The following is a 17,931-nucleotide window of genomic DNA, read 5'->3' on the forward strand; positions in this document are numbered from 1 at the left end:
TTTATGACCTTCTATAGGAATAAACATCTTTCAGTCCTGTTGAGTGTTGGGCTTTACCACTGCCCTACACAACACATACGTAAATAAATCTACATAAATAGAATTATTTAAAATGACAACATATGCAGTTTTAGGAGTAACATAATGTTCTGACGGTACTAACATATGTTCATTTCTCAGTAGCGTGACAGTAACTTGTCTGTTTTCAAAGTCCTCAACAACTGCAAACTCTGGTATGTGTTTTTACGACCCACGTTTTAATGAGTGTCATTTCATGTTGTTTCTTCATCATGAGTGCTTTAGCTTTGTAAACTGCCAGAAGCGGCGATTTCAAACCGCTTACATTAATGCAGTGCATTTTATCTAAATTTGAATTGCTCAGTCATCACATTCATGAATTGGAAACATTATCTCTGCATGGCTTCATGTATGAGGACATGTGTCACTTTAGATACTCGATACAGAGTCAGTCATTGAAACTGAAGACTATCCGATCTGACCTTATATCTAGAGGAATGGTGAAACACTCAACAGTTCACTGGTCACAAGAAGGTGCATTAATGAAGAAAACTAGAACAGACATTGATGCTTGAAGCCACTGTATGTCACAGACAAATACACAACACAGTCATTCTTCCAACAGGATATTTTCATCGCTTAATAAAAAAACACTGTTAGTGTGACATGATTTATTAAAAGAGAAATTGGTTAACCTTTATGCATTTGGCACTACTTTTATCCAAAGCAAAATGAATTCCAGATGGACAGTTTTGACATCACTAAGAATCTAAATGATCTTGGCATTGTTAATACTGTTTGAGTGACAGGAACATTTTTCATTTTTAGTGTTTATAATAATATCTAGAGAACAGGGAGACCAATAGCTGATATAATACCTATCAGATATAAATATCTGATTTAATAATAGCAAACTAGGTAATTGCCTAATGAAATGGAGATTTACTGTACTTTGTTTCACCTAATGCTTACAAGAAAGGTGCAATGCACAAAGCTGGACGGATTTAACTTTATTTCGAAATGTAATTTCTGTGAAAAGTGTTAGGCTCTATCAGTTGTAACCCATCAGAGCACTTGTTACATATACACACTTTACCATAGTGTGATGAAAGCAAAATTCCTGTCAAATTTCTACTCAATCCTCTTAAGGATTAGCAATGATGAATGTACTGCACATGCTCAACTCTGCACACTTACACTCATACACACACACACACATATACCTACATGCAAATCAAAACATACTCATATCATTTCTGCTCTGATCGTATACCAACACTGTCCCAAAACCTAGCGAAGACTACAGAGACAGGCAGTTCTTCTCGAACAGCATCTCTATTGAAATGGAACCTAATAGATCCAGATTGGACTCGACTTGCTGTTGCTTTCAATAGAGTTTGACATTTTAGCATTTTGCTAAGCTAACGATGAAATATTGTTCTCTGAACATTCAAAACCTATTTTTTTTTAAACGTTTCAAAAACGTTTTTTTCTTGGTTATGTGAACGTTAAGGGAACATTCCATTTCGTCATTCTTTTAATGTTCTCTGAACGTTCTGAAACAAGTAGTAACATTTAAAACAAGTTATAAGAACATCCAGCTAAACGTTTCAGGTAAAAACGTTCCATGAACAAAATAGTCACCAATATATACAGAGAATAATTGACATAAATATTGAGAACGAACACCAAATCAAAAACCATTAGGGAAGAGGAGGAAAACATAAAACAATTCACAAAAAGGGTTTAGATCAAAATCCAAATCAAGGTCCATTTGGGAAAGGGTATTCAATGATTATATATAAAGTGCTTCCCCAGCAGAAGTTTATTAATGTCACCACCCCTTATTAGTGCTTTCACTTGTTCAATACCTATAGGTATCGAAGACTCGACAGATTGTGTTTAAAAGCGTTAAAGTGATACAAGTTCACTTGACCAGAGTCAAATAAATGCTGTTGTTCGTTCAATTTCTTATATATATATAGTACGTTTTTGTGTATTCGAACACTAGGAAAGTGCCCTTTGGTGAATAACTGTGTATTAGACGTTAGCTGGATTCTAGTGCTTGTGCTACATTATAATTCTAGTATGTGATGTATAGTCTGTTACTAGATTGAGCAAAAATAGAGATGTTATGCATCATATGCTTTCATTATACAAGTAGTGCTTTTAGACTTCTTTTAATATTTTGATCTTTGCAGTCTTCCAGAAATGTCTTCAGTCAGCAGTGTGACTGTGTGTGTGTGTGTGTTGTTTGACCTCTGTGTGTCCTCTGCTCTGATCTCTAGAGCTGGCGCTGAACTGCACTCTCGCGGGTTGCCAGGACGACTGCGCTGTCACTCGCGCCGGCCCTGTGTGCTTCTGCAAGAGCGGCTATGAGATCAGCCAGGACGGAAAGACCTGTAAAGGTCGGTTGCATGTGCACACACACTCACACACACCAACAAAAACATTCCTTGGACAAATGGACGCAGATACAGAGAGTGGACAATTATTTTAAATTTATTGGAATAACTAATTTTTATTTTTTAATAAACAGCATTCACACTAACTAGAGTCTAAAACGTAGAATTTTTAATCGGGTATCATGTAAAGAAAAATGTACCGTCAGCTAGTCATCATCACAAATTATTTTTCATATTTTTTAAGATATTTAATTGTTTATTTTAAGATACTGACAGTCTGACTGTACATTAACATTTTGTATTACATGGATATTTAACATAATTATATAATTGATTGTATTATATATGAACTAATCTGAGCAAATTACAGTATGTCATGCCACACTGTTTTAGGACATCTAATTTTTTTTAATTAGCTTACTCTCCAAAAAAAGGTTTTGTTTGTTAACATTATTTAACTACATTAGTTAAAATGAACTAAAAATGAACAATACTTCTACTGCATTTATTGCCCACTTTGTTTGTCAGTATTCTTGTATTATTTTTTATTCAAATGTCCAAACATCTTTTAAACAAGTTAAATTTACTGGAGTGACAAAATTGTGTAAAATAATAAGACTTATGTTCAGAGAATATATCTTGAAACAAATGCATTTTCAGCCCATTGGCACGTCTTTACTTGTGTAATACTTACTTGTACAACTAGTATGTATAAAAGCTTGTGTCTGCCACAGAAAAATAATTGTAAAAACAAAATTAAAAAGGTAATTGCGACTATTTTTCTCACAATTGCAAGTTTATATCTCACAATTCTTAGAAAAAAGTCAGAATTGTGGGATATAAACTCACAGTTGCAAGATCAATATATAAAGTCAGTAAGCTTTTTTCTGCCACGGAATTAAAAAAAAGCTAATTACGACTTTTTAACTTACATTTCTGACTTTTCTTCTCGCTATTGAGAGTTTATATCTCACAATTCTGACGTTTCTTCTCGCTATTGAGAGTTTATATCTCACAATTCTGACTTTTCTTCTCACTATTGAGTTTATATCTCACAATTCTGACTTTTCTTCTCTCTATTGAGAGTTTATATCTCACAATTCTGACTTTTTGTCTCAGAATTGTGAGATATAAACTCTCAATTCGAGAAGAAAAGTCAGTAAAAAGTCGTAATTAGCTTTTTTATTCCGTGGCGGAAATAAGCTTCCAAGACAAAAACCCTGATGTAGTTTTGATCGTGTCTGTGTGTGTTCAGATTTCGACGAGTGTACGGTGTACGGCACCTGCAGTCAGACGTGCACGAACACAGACGGCTCGTACACCTGCTCCTGTGTGGAAGGTTATCTAGTCCAACCAGACAACCGCTCCTGCAAGGCCAAGAACGGTAAGACAAACATAACAGTCCGAGATAAGATAAAATAGGGATTCTCCATATCCGTTCCCCTCACACATGTATCCGAGTCAGCCAGCAGTTTAATTCATTATTATTGGCCGAACTGCTGTTATATTTGAGATTAAACGGATGTCTTCCCGTTGCTGTAGTGCCTGTGGATCGTCTCCCCGTGTTAGTGATTGCGAACTCTCAGAACATCCAGATCACGTCTCTAAGCGGCTCCGGCAGCCCGTCGCTCCACACAAACACAAAACAGACCACGGCCATGGACTTCCTGTACGCGCAGGAAACGGTTTGCTGGATCAATGTGGGCGACTCCTCCGCGGGCACACATCTGAAGTGCGCTAAGATAACCGGACTCAAGAGCTTCACAGACGAGAGAGCCATCAACATCTCCCTCAGCTTACACCGTAAGTCACTCGAACGCCATTTCACAATGCAAACCACTTTTCTCACTCAGGGCTGTTTATAATTGAGGAAATCCATGTGAATTAATGAAGATGCTTAATCAATGTTTTTGAGATAAGTAATATTTCAAGAATGAATTCAATTTAGCGTTGTCCACTTGCTACTCAATAGACCAAAACACATCTTTATACCAGGTGTAAACACGGCCCTGGTGTCAATCATCACCACCACATCTCGTTCCTTCCATCAGGGAACGGAGGATACAGTAGTAACCAAGACGATATTTATATGCATTCATAAGATCTCCTCGATTTACATTACAGGCGATCAGAATTGCATCTTGGTTTATGGACATATAAATATCAGCATCTGCACCAAATTGCATATTTTTGCTCAGTTTGGGCCTCTGAATAAAACTCAAGTGTTTTTTTCTCCATATTATCACAATACCAGACTACTGTATATGATCCATTAAAGCCAAATATGATACTTCACAAAAGATGCACATGCAAACTTTTTTTTACATTTAAAAAAAAATATATATATATTTTGTATAAGGGTTCAATAAACTGTTCTGTTAAAAAATTGTTTTTCCTGAAAACGATCTCATATGTCCAGCTTTTCAGGGTTACCTGTTACCATTTAGTACCATTCATCTTTACTAATCCTACATTTCTGAACAGAGCCATTCATTGGTGATCATCTTAAATATTTCATATTTTTCTTTTGTGCCTTCAGATAGTGTCGTTTTTGGACACTCTGTTTGGATTCACTCTACAGTGATCAATACTACTTTCCATGGGCGTTAATAGTACAATAAATGCATCATTGACATGCATGGTGCAGCGCTGCTTCAGCACATTGAATGACTGAACTGGATTTCACATGGGTAATGAATACGATGCTGGTTTTCACACAGAATGCGCAGAAGTGGCACTACTGTGTAGTTAATTCACCTCTGAGTTTTTATGAAAGAGGTGAAAAGTGGAATGAATGAAGTTCTGGGAAAAAGATTAAAAAGATTTCAGATGGAAGGAAACAAAACAAGTTTGGGAAATGACCAGAAACTGGGATTGACAGAGGTTGCAAGGATTTAAGAGAGAGAGAGAGAGAGAGAGAGAGAGACTGGGAGAGAGAGAGAGAGAGAGAGAGAGACTGGGAGAGAGAGAAGCTGTTTCTCTTTTTTGAAACGTTAAAGGAGAACTCCGGTCAATTTTAACATTGAGCTCATTTTTTTGTAAATTTGGAGTGCTGTCAGTACAGAGAACAACGACAAAAATCGAGTTGAGTTCACGCACGTGATCATAGGTAACTAAACCTTTGCGCGTGAACTCGACAATCGACTACTGTGGACTTCAACCGAAAACAGGAAGTAAATACAGGTATGAGCGCTGGCTGAATTAACATCATTTTTATTCATATCTTTCACATCTACTGCAGTCAGATTCACCCGTGTTCACTCTGAAGGAATCACTCACATGACCTGTGCACTTGTAATGACACATCAAGGATGTTAAGAGGATAAAAGCAGGTTTAGTACTTGCCCCATTGAAGTCAACAGGGTGCAAATTTTAAAAATAGAATAACTCGGTGTAGGCAACACCGATTTTTGTCGTTGTTCTCTGTATTGACAGCACTCCAAATGTACAAAAAAATGAGCTCAATGTTAAAATTGACCGGAGTTCTCCTTTCAAGAGGTCATGATTTGAGAAATCAAAATTTCCCCAATATTTCGACATATAAGAAGCCATTGTATTACAAAACACACCATAAGTTTACAACTCAAAGCGATCAAAGAACGCATGCCGTTCATGATAAGCCAATGTGAATTCCAAGGCAGCATTTCCTGAATCTTCCTGCAATCCCAGAATGCATTACAACTTGCTCAGTGAACAAAATAAATCCATCGGTATAGAAATACATTTTATTCAACACCAAAAAAATGTTTTGACTCTTATTTTTTTCTGCTTTGTCTCTGCTTTCCTGGTCATCTTCTATAGTTGGATCAGTAGTTTAGACAGGAAATGACTGTGTTAACCTGGAGTGCATATTTTGGGTCTTACACCAACGCTGGCACTCGGTAACCGTCCAGATGGAGATTTAGGCCAGAAATGTACTCTACGCAAGAATGCAGACATGAACGAGTGTTTGTGTTCACATACTTGTGTAGAGTATGTTTCAGGCCTGTCTTTGGGTTTAAGTGCTAGTTAGTTTGAATGCTGCAGGGATTTCCACGTTTGGCAGTTTTAACATGTTTCTCAGTCACACACTCACAGGTCAGAGGTCACAGGATTGACTGCGACACTATGCCCTCACTAGGAAGCGATAAAGAGATCATTGGCTTCCTGTTGCCGGGTAAAGATAAAGCTGTCTGCCGCGTGAGTGAGGAAGAAGAACTAAAGGGAGAATAATAATGAAGAGGTGAAATCGGTAATATAGTGATCTTGAAATCTACTTAGAGGTCTCAAGGTAAAAACTTTTCTTTTAGAAAGAATGAGTAATTTAATAACTTGAAATAGTGACATGAAAATGATTTGGTATTTTCATTGCATATTATTGCACCATTTTCCATTTAGTTTTTAAGATATCTGTTCAAATGACATTCCTTTCAGGAGAGCTCATAAAACGTGTGCGTTTCTCTCGAAATACTGTCGTGAACCCGGGTTCAGATCTCTTTTAGCTGGCGGTCTCTGGAAGGGTCACACAGGAAATGTGTTCGCCGTGATTCATGACCTCAGTGTGACATGCAGATGAGGCCACCAGATGTTTTCCACTCTTCTTCTCTTCACAGTCTAGGATAGTGGTGTATTCTCTTTTCATTTCAAACGGAAAGATACTATAGTAGAATTCATGGAAATAGACGTTTTAAAGCACGAAGAACGTTTACCTCACTAGTTAGAAATCATATTAATATCTGTAATGTTAGATTGCAATATAAATACGACATCTGTAAATACGTTGAGTTTTAATCACTTGAAAATAGGTTTGGACTATTTAAACAATGAAAATCAGCTATGGAGCTGAGACCTGACTTGAGACACCTTTTTTTTTTAAAGTTAAACTATTTTAACATGGTCTGTGTGCTCATATATGTGTCTTGAATCTGCTCGGACAGATTGAGTTCAGCCCGTGAGAGACAGTATGCAGACACTCCCCATTGAACAACACTCTTCCACAAGCCTTGATCCATAAGTCCATATGCGTCTGTGTTTATGTGTGTGTTTTATGAGTGGTTTGTGTAGGTTGCTGGGGTTTGCTGCAGCATATTTATATTCTGTTTTGTGGAACATTTTCCAGACGTTGTGGTTGACATGAGGCGACCCAACCCCCCCCATCCGTCTGCGGCTCCGGAGCTTTATCAGGAAAACAGGGAAAACTGACATGTACAGGTGGAGATGTGATGCTTACACCACCTCTGTTTGCCATCTTTACATCATCACCATGTTATCTCTTAAAGAAATGTGTGTGTCTCTTTCTTAGTATCTTGGAAAATGCTGACCAAAATGTCATCATGTACACGTTCATCAGAGATCAGGAGTGTTATTGACTAGCGGCAGTCCAGTAAAGTCATCTCTTGCACGGTAATTTGGTGTGTCTCAGCATAAATAGCGGAAAGACTGGATGTGCGATGAAGTAATGTGGGTTAAAGCAAAAGGGAGTGGTTTTCTGACATACGGTCTGCGTGGTACAGAAGTTTCCGGAAAGCCTCTTAAACGATCATGTGCTTGAATCGGCTCACGCTTAACCGCGTCTGCCACACATTTCTGGCTCCGCCAACATTCAGGGCATTGTTTTGGTTTTAATCTCTTTTATTTTTTTTTAACCCTCATCCTTTTTCTCTGACAATCTGTGCTTTGCTTGACCCTATCTGTGTTTATTGATTGACTTAACTGTTTCATTATTGGTTTTTATCTCTCTTTATTTTTATGTGAACCATTTGAATGGTGTCAGCAAGTCTTGCACCCTTTTTCGGTCCAAATCAATGAGCTCTGAGGACTCACATTTAGAGTTTCACATCAGACTTCTGTTCATTATGTTGGTGTGCAGTGTGAATCAAGTTCTTCTATTGCAATTGGAAGCAATCCAGCCTGACTTGCAGAGGTGAACTGCTCTTAATGCTTTTATTTATGCTAGGGCTGCACGATATTGAAGAAAAATATACTCATTAAATAATGCGATATGCGATACGATAATGCTTAAAGTGTGTAAAATAAACTTGAATTATCTTTAAAATATATTTAAATTCTTTCATGTTTCACATTTTTTTTGTGACAAGAAAACATCCCTACAACTTATGAAAGTGAACAGCAGTGTTTTACTGTAGAATAATGTGTTATTTTACATAACACAATAACAACATTTACAATAAGCCTACATTAGGTTTATGTAACAACAGAAACTGAATAATCAAATGTTAAAGTAAAATGTTAGACTTCACTGTATTAATTAAATATATACTGATTCTTATTAAAGCTACAAAAGTTATTCAGCCAAGAGCAGTGAGTGATTTTCTCTGTCTTTTGTTCATGACCCCAGTTTATTGCAAACTGTTGGGATATGCATATCGCGATATATGCATTTGCGATATTTCTATATATTGTGCAGACCTAATTTATGCTAATCATAGAATAATGCATTTTAATTCCTTCTTGTCCTCAGAGAAATAGCCTTCAGTGAGTAACTAAAGGGGTTTTAGGGAAGACAAACCAGACACAATCAAGATTAAAATTTGGTTGTACAAGCATAGGGACATAACACGAGAAAAAAGGAAGCTAACAACACTTCACATTGTTTGCTTCTTCTCCTCTTTAATGATTGCCTACCTGCTACAGTGGTGAACAGCCACCAGCTGTTTCATATTTATGGACATTTTTTCCTTTATTTTTGTTAAGATTGTTTGACGAGAGACAGAAACAAGAGGGGACCGAATCGGGACAGGATCTCAAACTCCATGGTTTACAGTAATTTTACAAGAGTGATGGGCCATTATAAGGCACAGCTTTTATAAAACTATTACTACATATATCTTGCAAGGTTTCATAAATAAGAGAAAAGAATATAATTTATTGATAGCAAATTCATAATTATTCTGCCAAGCAATGTATTATTTACAATGGGTCAGAGGGTGGAATGAGATTAGGACCAAGCAACTTGGTCCATAAAGTGTTTTTGTCCTATAAAAGCACAAGCCGGCAAACAATTGAATCCAACTGTGTCAAAGACGTCCATGGTTTCAATATGGACAGAAATATGGCTTACTTCATAGCTGGAAACCTGGCTGGTCAGGACATTGCGTAAAAATGGCAGACCTCTTGTCATATTGTCAGATGCCTTTAGTTTTGAACTCCTGAGCTTATTCCTGAAATGTCAAGGCCGTTTGAGAAACAGCTTTAAACAAACTCCACTATTAATAAAATAAGGTTCAAGATGTAAATACAGGCCTTTGTTTGTTAGGCTCAATGCATTTTCATATGAAGCCGTCTCAGGAAATGAGAGCTAGAGCCATTAGACCATTTGTTTTCATTCAGTGTAGAGGGAAGGTTGTGTCACAAATGGAATTTCTTACCCTCCTTCCACCGAGACCTACAATTTGACCAGGAAATACAATGAGACTGAAGCCAGGTTCCTCAGCCCACTGTTTCTCTGGTTTTTCTCTGCGGCGTTCCTCTATTCTTGCATTGTTCAGACGGCAGCTGCTCTAAGACCCATTCGTCTTCCTCAACCGTCTTTGTACACTTGCTCTTTTCTCCAATCTTTAGTGTTTTTTTGATCTGTGTTTTTAATCACTGGCTTTCAATCCGGGCAGCTGGAAAAGTTTAGGCAGGACTCGGCTCTTAAATAAACAACACCTTTGGGGATACAGCCCTTGATTCCGGTAAACGTCTGGCTCTTGCACAATGGCCAACTTTCCTTTGTAGAAACAAGAGAGGCCAACACTGTCTCTGTCTCCTCCCCTGAGCCTTCTATCTCTCCATCTGTCTGGATTTTCCTGCATCTCCCGGACAATTTTACCCAACAGTCATGGTTTCTATGCGCCACGTTTTCACAGCCACTCAAAGTTCAAATGTGCAACATCCCATTAAAAGTATGATTTGGTAAAAATGGATGTTTGGGGTTAAAGGAGGAGAGGTTCAGATACATTGAGACGTTTTGACATTTTAAGGTCAGAATGGGGCGTATTGAAGAGGTGGGGGGGCTGCAAAGGAGCGAGAATCCACAGTTCGGATCGCAGCTGTTAAAACAACTTTTTTGGAAATTGTGTAACATGCGCACATGCCTTCAGATAGTCCCCTGACTCAGCTGTTTCAAAGAGAAAGAGCGTCATTGTAGAAGTGAAAAAGAGAAACATGGATGTGAGACCACTCTATTAGCACTATTTTAAAATAGAGTCACCGAGTCATTTAACCACAAAACTGCATGGTTGGTAAATGAATAGTCAGCGCCAGTCAGGCACCACATGTGTTTATTTGCATATAAATGAATGCATGCTTACCATTCTTTTATGTTTACTTTCTTAATAAATGCCTCTCATCTTATAGTCAAGATTTGGTTGAGGGTTGAGTCAGAGTCAAGAAGGAATTCACAATCATAATGAGGTCATGACAAGACCAAAGACATGAAAATATAGATTTGGACTTAGAGTCTTTAGTCCTAGACTATATTTTCATATATCTTGTCTTGGACTCGGGAACGTGTGGGCTTGGAGTCGGTCTCGAATGAGTTGGTCTCGACTGCAACATAGGGTTTTAGCGTATCTTGTGACTTATCATGCAGCAATTTTTTTTTAAATGTTCTTGATTGAATGCAATCATGAATGATTTCAGTTTGTTATACAACTGTTAAAGAGTTTTGGAATGGCTTATTTTTGGAATGATTGAATTTAAATTGAGATTTAAAACTTATATGAACTTAACTATATAATAATTAATAGAATGGGGCATGTGGAACAAATAAAACACATACTTTCTGTTTTACCTACATTAATCTTCATTCTCTGTTCTTTACAGATGTAGAGCAGATGGCAATAGACTGGCTTACGGGAAACTTCTATTTCGTTGACGACGTGGATGACCGGATCTTTGTGTGTGATAAAGATGGAACCACATGTGTAACACTGTTGGATCAAGAACTCTACAACCCTAAAGGCATCGCTCTGGATCCAGCCATGGGGTATGAACATTGTCAAGCTCACACTTCCTCCATGTACACATCTAGCTAGCTGAATATTGAGCAGTTACCTTTAAAAACAAGAGTATTTGCTAAATGGTGTACTCATATATAATAGTTACTTTCTTCTTTCTCAATGTTATCTTCAACAGAAAGGTTTTTTTCACCGACTACGGACAGATCCCAAAGGTGGAACGCTGTGATATGGATGGACAGAACCGAACAAAGTTGGTGGACAGTAAAATTGTCTTCCCACATGGCATCACCCTGGACTTGGTCAACAGGTTGGTCTACTGGGCTGATGCTTATCTGGACTACATCGAGGTAGTGGACTATGAAGGCAAAAACAGACACACCATCATTCAAGGACTGTTGGTAAGGAGCAAATACCAAGATCAAATGTTTTACATGTGGTTGCACAAGAATGTGTTGCTCAATAACTAATTTCTCCTTTGTTTTGAATCATTTAAATGACGATGAGTTGGTAAATCTAACATTTAGCAATGATGTCCTAGTACTCTGAATCAACTTCCCTCTTTTACTGCCCCTAAAAGCAATATTATTCTGTAGATGAACATGATTTTACATCTTCTCAAAAACACTTACAGTGAGCAGAAAAAGATCCCATACACCTTCAGAACATGCCATCCATCCAGACACCCAAACATCCATCTGTCCATCAATCATGCATCTATTTTATCAATCCAAACTTCTAGCATCAACCATTCACCTCTTAACCATCTGCCCATCCATCAAAGTCAAGTCAAAAATCAAGTCAAGGTTTATTTATAAAGCACATTTGAAAACAACAGATGTTATAATAAAGTGTTGTACAATAGAGAATGAAACCCATTCAAACATTTATCCATCCTAATGTCCATCTGTTGCTCCATCCATCATCCATCCATCGTAACTTCGATTTGTTTATCCATCCATCCATCCATTGTAATGTTGATATGTTTATATATCCATCCATCCATCTATCATTCATTCATCGTAACGTCTATCTGTTTATCTATCCATGCACCAATCCATTCATCCACCCTAATGTCCATTGATCCATCTATCTATCCATCCATTCAAATGTCCATCCATCCATCATAACGTCCATCTGTTTATCCATCCATCCATCCATTCTAATGTGACCATCCATCCATCCATCCATCCATCCATCCATCCATCCAGCCATCCATCCATCCAGCCAGCCAGCAGCTGTATTGAACCCAACATTCACCATTTAATCCATTGCATTGTGAGAGTCTAATAGTGGCTAGCATTATTTACTGTGATAAATGCTTTAGTAGACGGGAGAGACAGTGTTGTTTCATTAGTGCTACTGAGTCATTTTATTAAATCTGATTCTGTAAATATATTAGCCTGATTTCCTCCTCTCTGCTTGAGTTATGGATAACATTTCGCTGCTCAGCCCAAGGCTAATCTGTGTGTTTATGTGTGTATCTTGCTCACTCAAGCTAACAGAGCAAGCACAACTTCCCAAATAATTGAAGTAATTGAACAATAATTGAATATATATTTTTTTTTTCTCAGATTGAGCATCTTTATGGGCTCACGGTCTTTGAGAACTATCTATATGCCACAAACTCAGACAATGCCAACATGCAGCCTAAGACCAGTGTGATCCGCGTCAATCGATTCAACAGTTCAGATTATCAAGTGGTTACCCGTGTGGACAAGGGAGGAGCTCTACATGTTTACCACCAGAGACGCCAGCCCTCTGGTATCAAACTCTTTCTCATCTATTGCTCAGCTGTATAGATTGAGCCTGTATCATATATAATGGTTTAAAATGTTACCACTACACCACAGTCAAGCTCCAGCTCACTCGAACTCTCTTGTTATTCTTCCTCAGTGCGGAGTCATGCATGCGAGCCCGATAAGTTTGGGAAAGCTGGAGGTTGTTCAGACATCTGTTTGTTGGGCAACAGCCACAAGAGTCGGACGTGTCGCTGTCGGTCTGGCTTTAGCCTGGGCAACGATGGCAAATCATGCAAGAGTGAGTGATCAGATTCTACTTCATCTATCAATTCACCATCAGATTTACAATAGTTTTGCCTACTTAAAATGAAAACGTTTGATTGGCTCAGCTTCATTGAGCATTTGTTATTTCAAACTCTCGCACTTTTCTTTCACATAGTTCCTTAGTGATGTCTATGCATATCATCTAGACTGGAGGTTTGCCCCACACTTTAGCTGAATCACTCAAAAAGATGAAGGTCTTTACCATTTACCCCCAATATTGATTCCAAGCTGTTTGCTTTGAATATGCAATGAACTATTGGTAGAATTGATTTGTGAACTGTGAGTGACCTCTGAACACATGACCTTGAAAAAGTCAAGAAGCGGAGATTGGAATTGATTGTAAGAAACAGGTTTTAGTACCGTCACCATAGACTCACTTTTCACTATATTCGGTCCCTGGTGTCTAATCCCCAGAGCCTGAGCATGAGTTATTCCTGGTGTATGGGAAGGGTCGTCCGGGCGTTATCCGCGGTATGGACATAAACCCTAAAGTTCAGGATGAATACATGATCCCCATCGAGAACCTGATGAACCCTCGAGCTCTGGACTTCCATGCGCAGAGCAACTTCATCTACTTTGCTGATGCCACCAGCTACCTGATTGGCCGACAGAAGATCGATGGCACGGAAAGAGACATCATCCTTAAAGAAGGTGATAAAAATGTTAATTAATTCATTTATTCATCTTTTTGCTGGTGTGTATTCTTCATTTGGTTATGTGTGTATGGTTTTCCAGGTATTCACACTGTTGAAGGAATCGCTGTGGACTGGATGGCCAATAATCTCTACTGGACAGATGATGGTCCCAAGAAGACCATCAGTGTTGCTCGGCTCGAGAAAGCTTCTCAGACCAGGAAGACTCTCATTGAGGGCAAGATGACCCATCCTCGAGCGATTGTGGTGGACCCTCGGCACGGGTGAGCTCTAGATTCAATTGTATAGCAGTTGTTGGGTTATTTGTGGGCTAATACATGAATGTCATATCAAAAACATAATTGATTTAATTGAGAGAAGTCTCTTCTGCTCACCTAGGATTGCATATATTTGATATAAAAGTATTAAAATAACGGTTTTCTATATTAATATATTTTAAAATGTGATGAAAAGCTGAATTTTCAGCATCATTACTCCAGTCTTCTGTCACATGATCCTTCAGAAATCACTCACATGCTGAGTTTGTGCTTGATTTTTAGCAATTATTATTATTGGTGCTCAATTATTAATAATGATTATTATACATTTTGCTGCTTAATTTTTTTTGTGTAAAACATGATACATTTTTTTCTGCATTCTTTGGTGAATAGAAAGTTCAAAAGGACAGTATTTATTTGATTTTTAGAAAGTTTAGAAAATGTAGAAAGTTTTTATAACATTATAAATGTCTTTAATGTCGCTTTGATCCAATGAATGTGTCCTTGCAGAATAAAAGTATTAATTACTTCTTTAAAAAAAATTGCTTTGATCACAGGAATAAATTACATATTAAAATATTTTCACATTGAAAGCAGTTATTTTAAATTGTAATACTATTACACAGTATTGCTGTTTTTACTGTATTTTTGATCAAATAAATTGAGCCTTGGTGAGCAGAAAAAACTTTCTCGAAACATTCTCGAAACATTCTCGAAACATTCTCGAAACTCAAAAACATTTAAAAAAAAAAAACTTATTTATCCCAAACTTTGGACTGGTAATCTATAACCTCAAGAGCCGTATTGCTTTAAAATACCAGCAGCAACAGCAATATGTCAAAATACACTAATGCTCAATAGATAAATCAATTTATGAAGGAGTATCTAATTTTTCAGTCAGAACAATGCATTTTGAAAAGGTTTTTTATCTCTTTCAGCTGGATGTACTGGACTGACTGGGAGGAGGACCCAAAGGAGAGCAAGCGGGGGAAGATTGAGAGGGCCTGGATGGACGGAACCAACCGGAACGTTCTTCTGACCTCCAAGACGGTCCTGTGGCCCAACGGCCTGAGTCTGGATATCCCTCAGGGGATCCTGTACTGGGTGGATGCTTATTACGACCGAATCGAGATGGTTTATCTCAACAACTCTGCACGCAAGGTGCTGTCACACCGCTGATCTAATAGATGATGTTCACATATACACACGTGTTTGCATTTAAGAATGAGAAACAAGAGATGACACTAAAACAGCCGATTTACTTGCCAGTTGTCGATGATGTAACATCGTATTGTTTCTGCTTAGACGGTTTATGAAGGACAGGAACTGAACCACGCCTTCGGCCTGTGCCACTACAAAAACTTCCTGTTCTGGAACGAGTACCGCAGCGGCAGCATCTATAAACTGGACCAGAACACCAAAACGGTCACTTTGCTACGCAACGAACGGCCACCCATCTTTGAGATCCGCATGTACGATGCCCAACAGCAGCTAGGTAATGCAATGTTCTTTGCCCTGGTTTTTGTGTAAAAAAAAAAAATACAGTTTCCATTATGGTTTGGCTGTGGAATGTCTTCATCAGATGTTATTCTTGTGTGTGTTCATCACAGGAAGTAATGCGTGTAGATCGAATAACGGTGGCTGTAGTAGTCTGTGTTTGGCCACGCCCACTGGCAGGTCATGTGCCTGTGCTGAGGACCAATTACTGGACCCCGCAGACAACATCAGCTGTAAAGGTAACACAAGCGAACACTACATGCATATTTACAAACTAAATAATAATGTGTTAATACAAGCGAATTGTCACATCCGGTCATTAAATAATCTTTGCAAATATATATCTATCGGGTTATATACATATTTAAAACATGTGACAACTTGGTGAAATAAATATTTATTTTTCATTTATGAAAAAAACACTGCTTTTAAAGTTTTCAAGTTACTCAACAGCCATTACAGAAGTGTGATGATATTAAAATTTAATTTTGAAGGACAGAATTTACCAATTTTTTTTATAATTTAAGTTTTGATCTACAGTACCACGTCGCTTCACTGCCGAATTCTCGCCCGTGTCCTCATGAGATTGTAAAGTGTCCATCAAATGCACATTTAAGAATCTCGCCACAAGTAGGTTAATGGTACTTTTTGCCTACTCTTTATGAGCACTGTGAATTCAGACATACAACTCTTTTCACATGCTGTTTTTTGCCTACTATATTTTTACTAAAAAAAAAGAACAAAAAAAAAGACTTATTTGCTATAAGACCTCATGTAGCCCCGCCCCTTTTCAGCGTGGCGCTCGTTGTCTTTTGTCTTCCGGTCTGTATTTTCACAGCGATCGTACATATTTATGAATGCATGACTCGTTTTAAAATCTTCCCGGTCTACTGACATATGTTAAGTCATCTGCTTTAAACATTACAATCCTCATGATAACTTTCGTTAACTTTACATTAAGTAAATCCACTTCAAAAGCTATTTACTCCTGGACAGCAATGCTATAGAAATATACAGAGCGACCGCAAAAACAGAAGTTAAAGACAATATTCTAAAGATGGCTGCACACTTGTTTCTCTGGCGCATAAGGTCTATAGGGAAGTATGCGTTTTGCACCGTTTTCTCCTTTGTTTTATGAAGGGTGGCAACCAGCATTTTCCATATAATGGACTTCAATGGCAACCAACTATACCAATGTTCAAAGAAGGTTCAAATGTCCGTCTCAATGCAGCTTCAAAGTCTCGACACGATCCCAGACGAAAAATAAGGGTCTAATCTCGCGAAACGATCAGTCATTTTCTAAAAAAAAAATTCAATAAATATTTATATATATACTTTTTAACCACAAATGCCCATCATATACCATCTCTGAGATGCGCCACATATTACGTCATCACGTTGGAAAGGTCATGAAAAAAAATAAAAATAATAATAAATTAAAACAAAGATGTCGAATGATTTTGAAGTTGGAGGAGAAAATGAGATGACATTTTTCTACCTTTCTGAAGCGGAGTACACAGATAAATAACTTAGATAGATGACGTGACGCGTGACCTTTCCAACGTGATGACGTAATACGTGGCGCATCTCAGAGATGGTACACGATGAGCATTTGTGGTTAAAAAGTATATATATATTTTTTTTTTTTTTTTAGAAAATGACCGATCGTTTCGCGAGATTAGACCCTTATTTTTCGTCTGGGATCGTGTCGAGACTTTGAAGATGCATTGAGACGGACATTTGAACCCTCTTTGAACATTGGTATAGTTGGTTGCCATTGAAGTCCATTATATGGAGAAAAATCCTGGAATGTTTTGCTCAAAAACCTTAATTTCTTTTCGACTGAAGAAAGAAAGACATGGATATCTTGGATGACATCGGGGAGAGTAAATTATCAGCAAACATTTTTTTGAAAGTGAACTAATCCTTTAACTATGGTGGTTTGGATGTAACATTATAGCCTGAACGGTTAAAAATGGCTTTTAAAGATCTGTCCATCAGAGGGTTAATTACTGCTGAGCAAATAACATCAACTTCAAACTTCATTAGAAACCATTCAGTGACCCAGGTGAGAAATGTGCCAAATAAAGCGG

At 37.8% G+C, this 17,931-nt stretch overlaps 1 protein-coding gene across 5 annotated transcripts in view; it reads left to right on the forward strand.

Annotated features, from left to right (window-relative positions):
• lrp1aa (low density lipoprotein receptor-related protein 1Aa) overlaps nucleotides 1-17,931 on the forward strand; it is a 192,062-nt gene that overhangs the window by 57,900 nt on the left and 116,231 nt on the right. For all 5 annotated transcript variants that reach the window (XM_079857280.1, XM_079857281.1, XM_079857282.1 and 2 more), the window contains exons 4-15: nucleotides 2,307-2,426; nucleotides 3,679-3,807; nucleotides 3,966-4,226; nucleotides 11,232-11,394; nucleotides 11,544-11,766; nucleotides 12,940-13,129; nucleotides 13,262-13,405; nucleotides 13,846-14,082; nucleotides 14,167-14,347; nucleotides 15,280-15,502; nucleotides 15,647-15,836; nucleotides 15,952-16,077. In XM_079857280.1, the coding sequence (XP_079713406.1) occupies nucleotides 2,307-2,426; nucleotides 3,679-3,807; nucleotides 3,966-4,226; nucleotides 11,232-11,394; nucleotides 11,544-11,766; nucleotides 12,940-13,129; nucleotides 13,262-13,405; nucleotides 13,846-14,082; nucleotides 14,167-14,347; nucleotides 15,280-15,502; nucleotides 15,647-15,836; nucleotides 15,952-16,077 (2,187 nt within the window). The remainder of the gene's footprint in view (nucleotides 1-2,306; nucleotides 2,427-3,678; nucleotides 3,808-3,965; nucleotides 4,227-11,231; nucleotides 11,395-11,543; nucleotides 11,767-12,939; nucleotides 13,130-13,261; nucleotides 13,406-13,845; nucleotides 14,083-14,166; nucleotides 14,348-15,279; nucleotides 15,503-15,646; nucleotides 15,837-15,951; nucleotides 16,078-17,931) is intronic.

Source organism: Squalius cephalus (genome assembly GCF_949319135.1).
Source record: "Squalius cephalus genome assembly, chromosome: 22".
NCBI lineage: Eukaryota > Metazoa > Chordata > Actinopteri > Cypriniformes > Leuciscidae > Squalius > Squalius cephalus.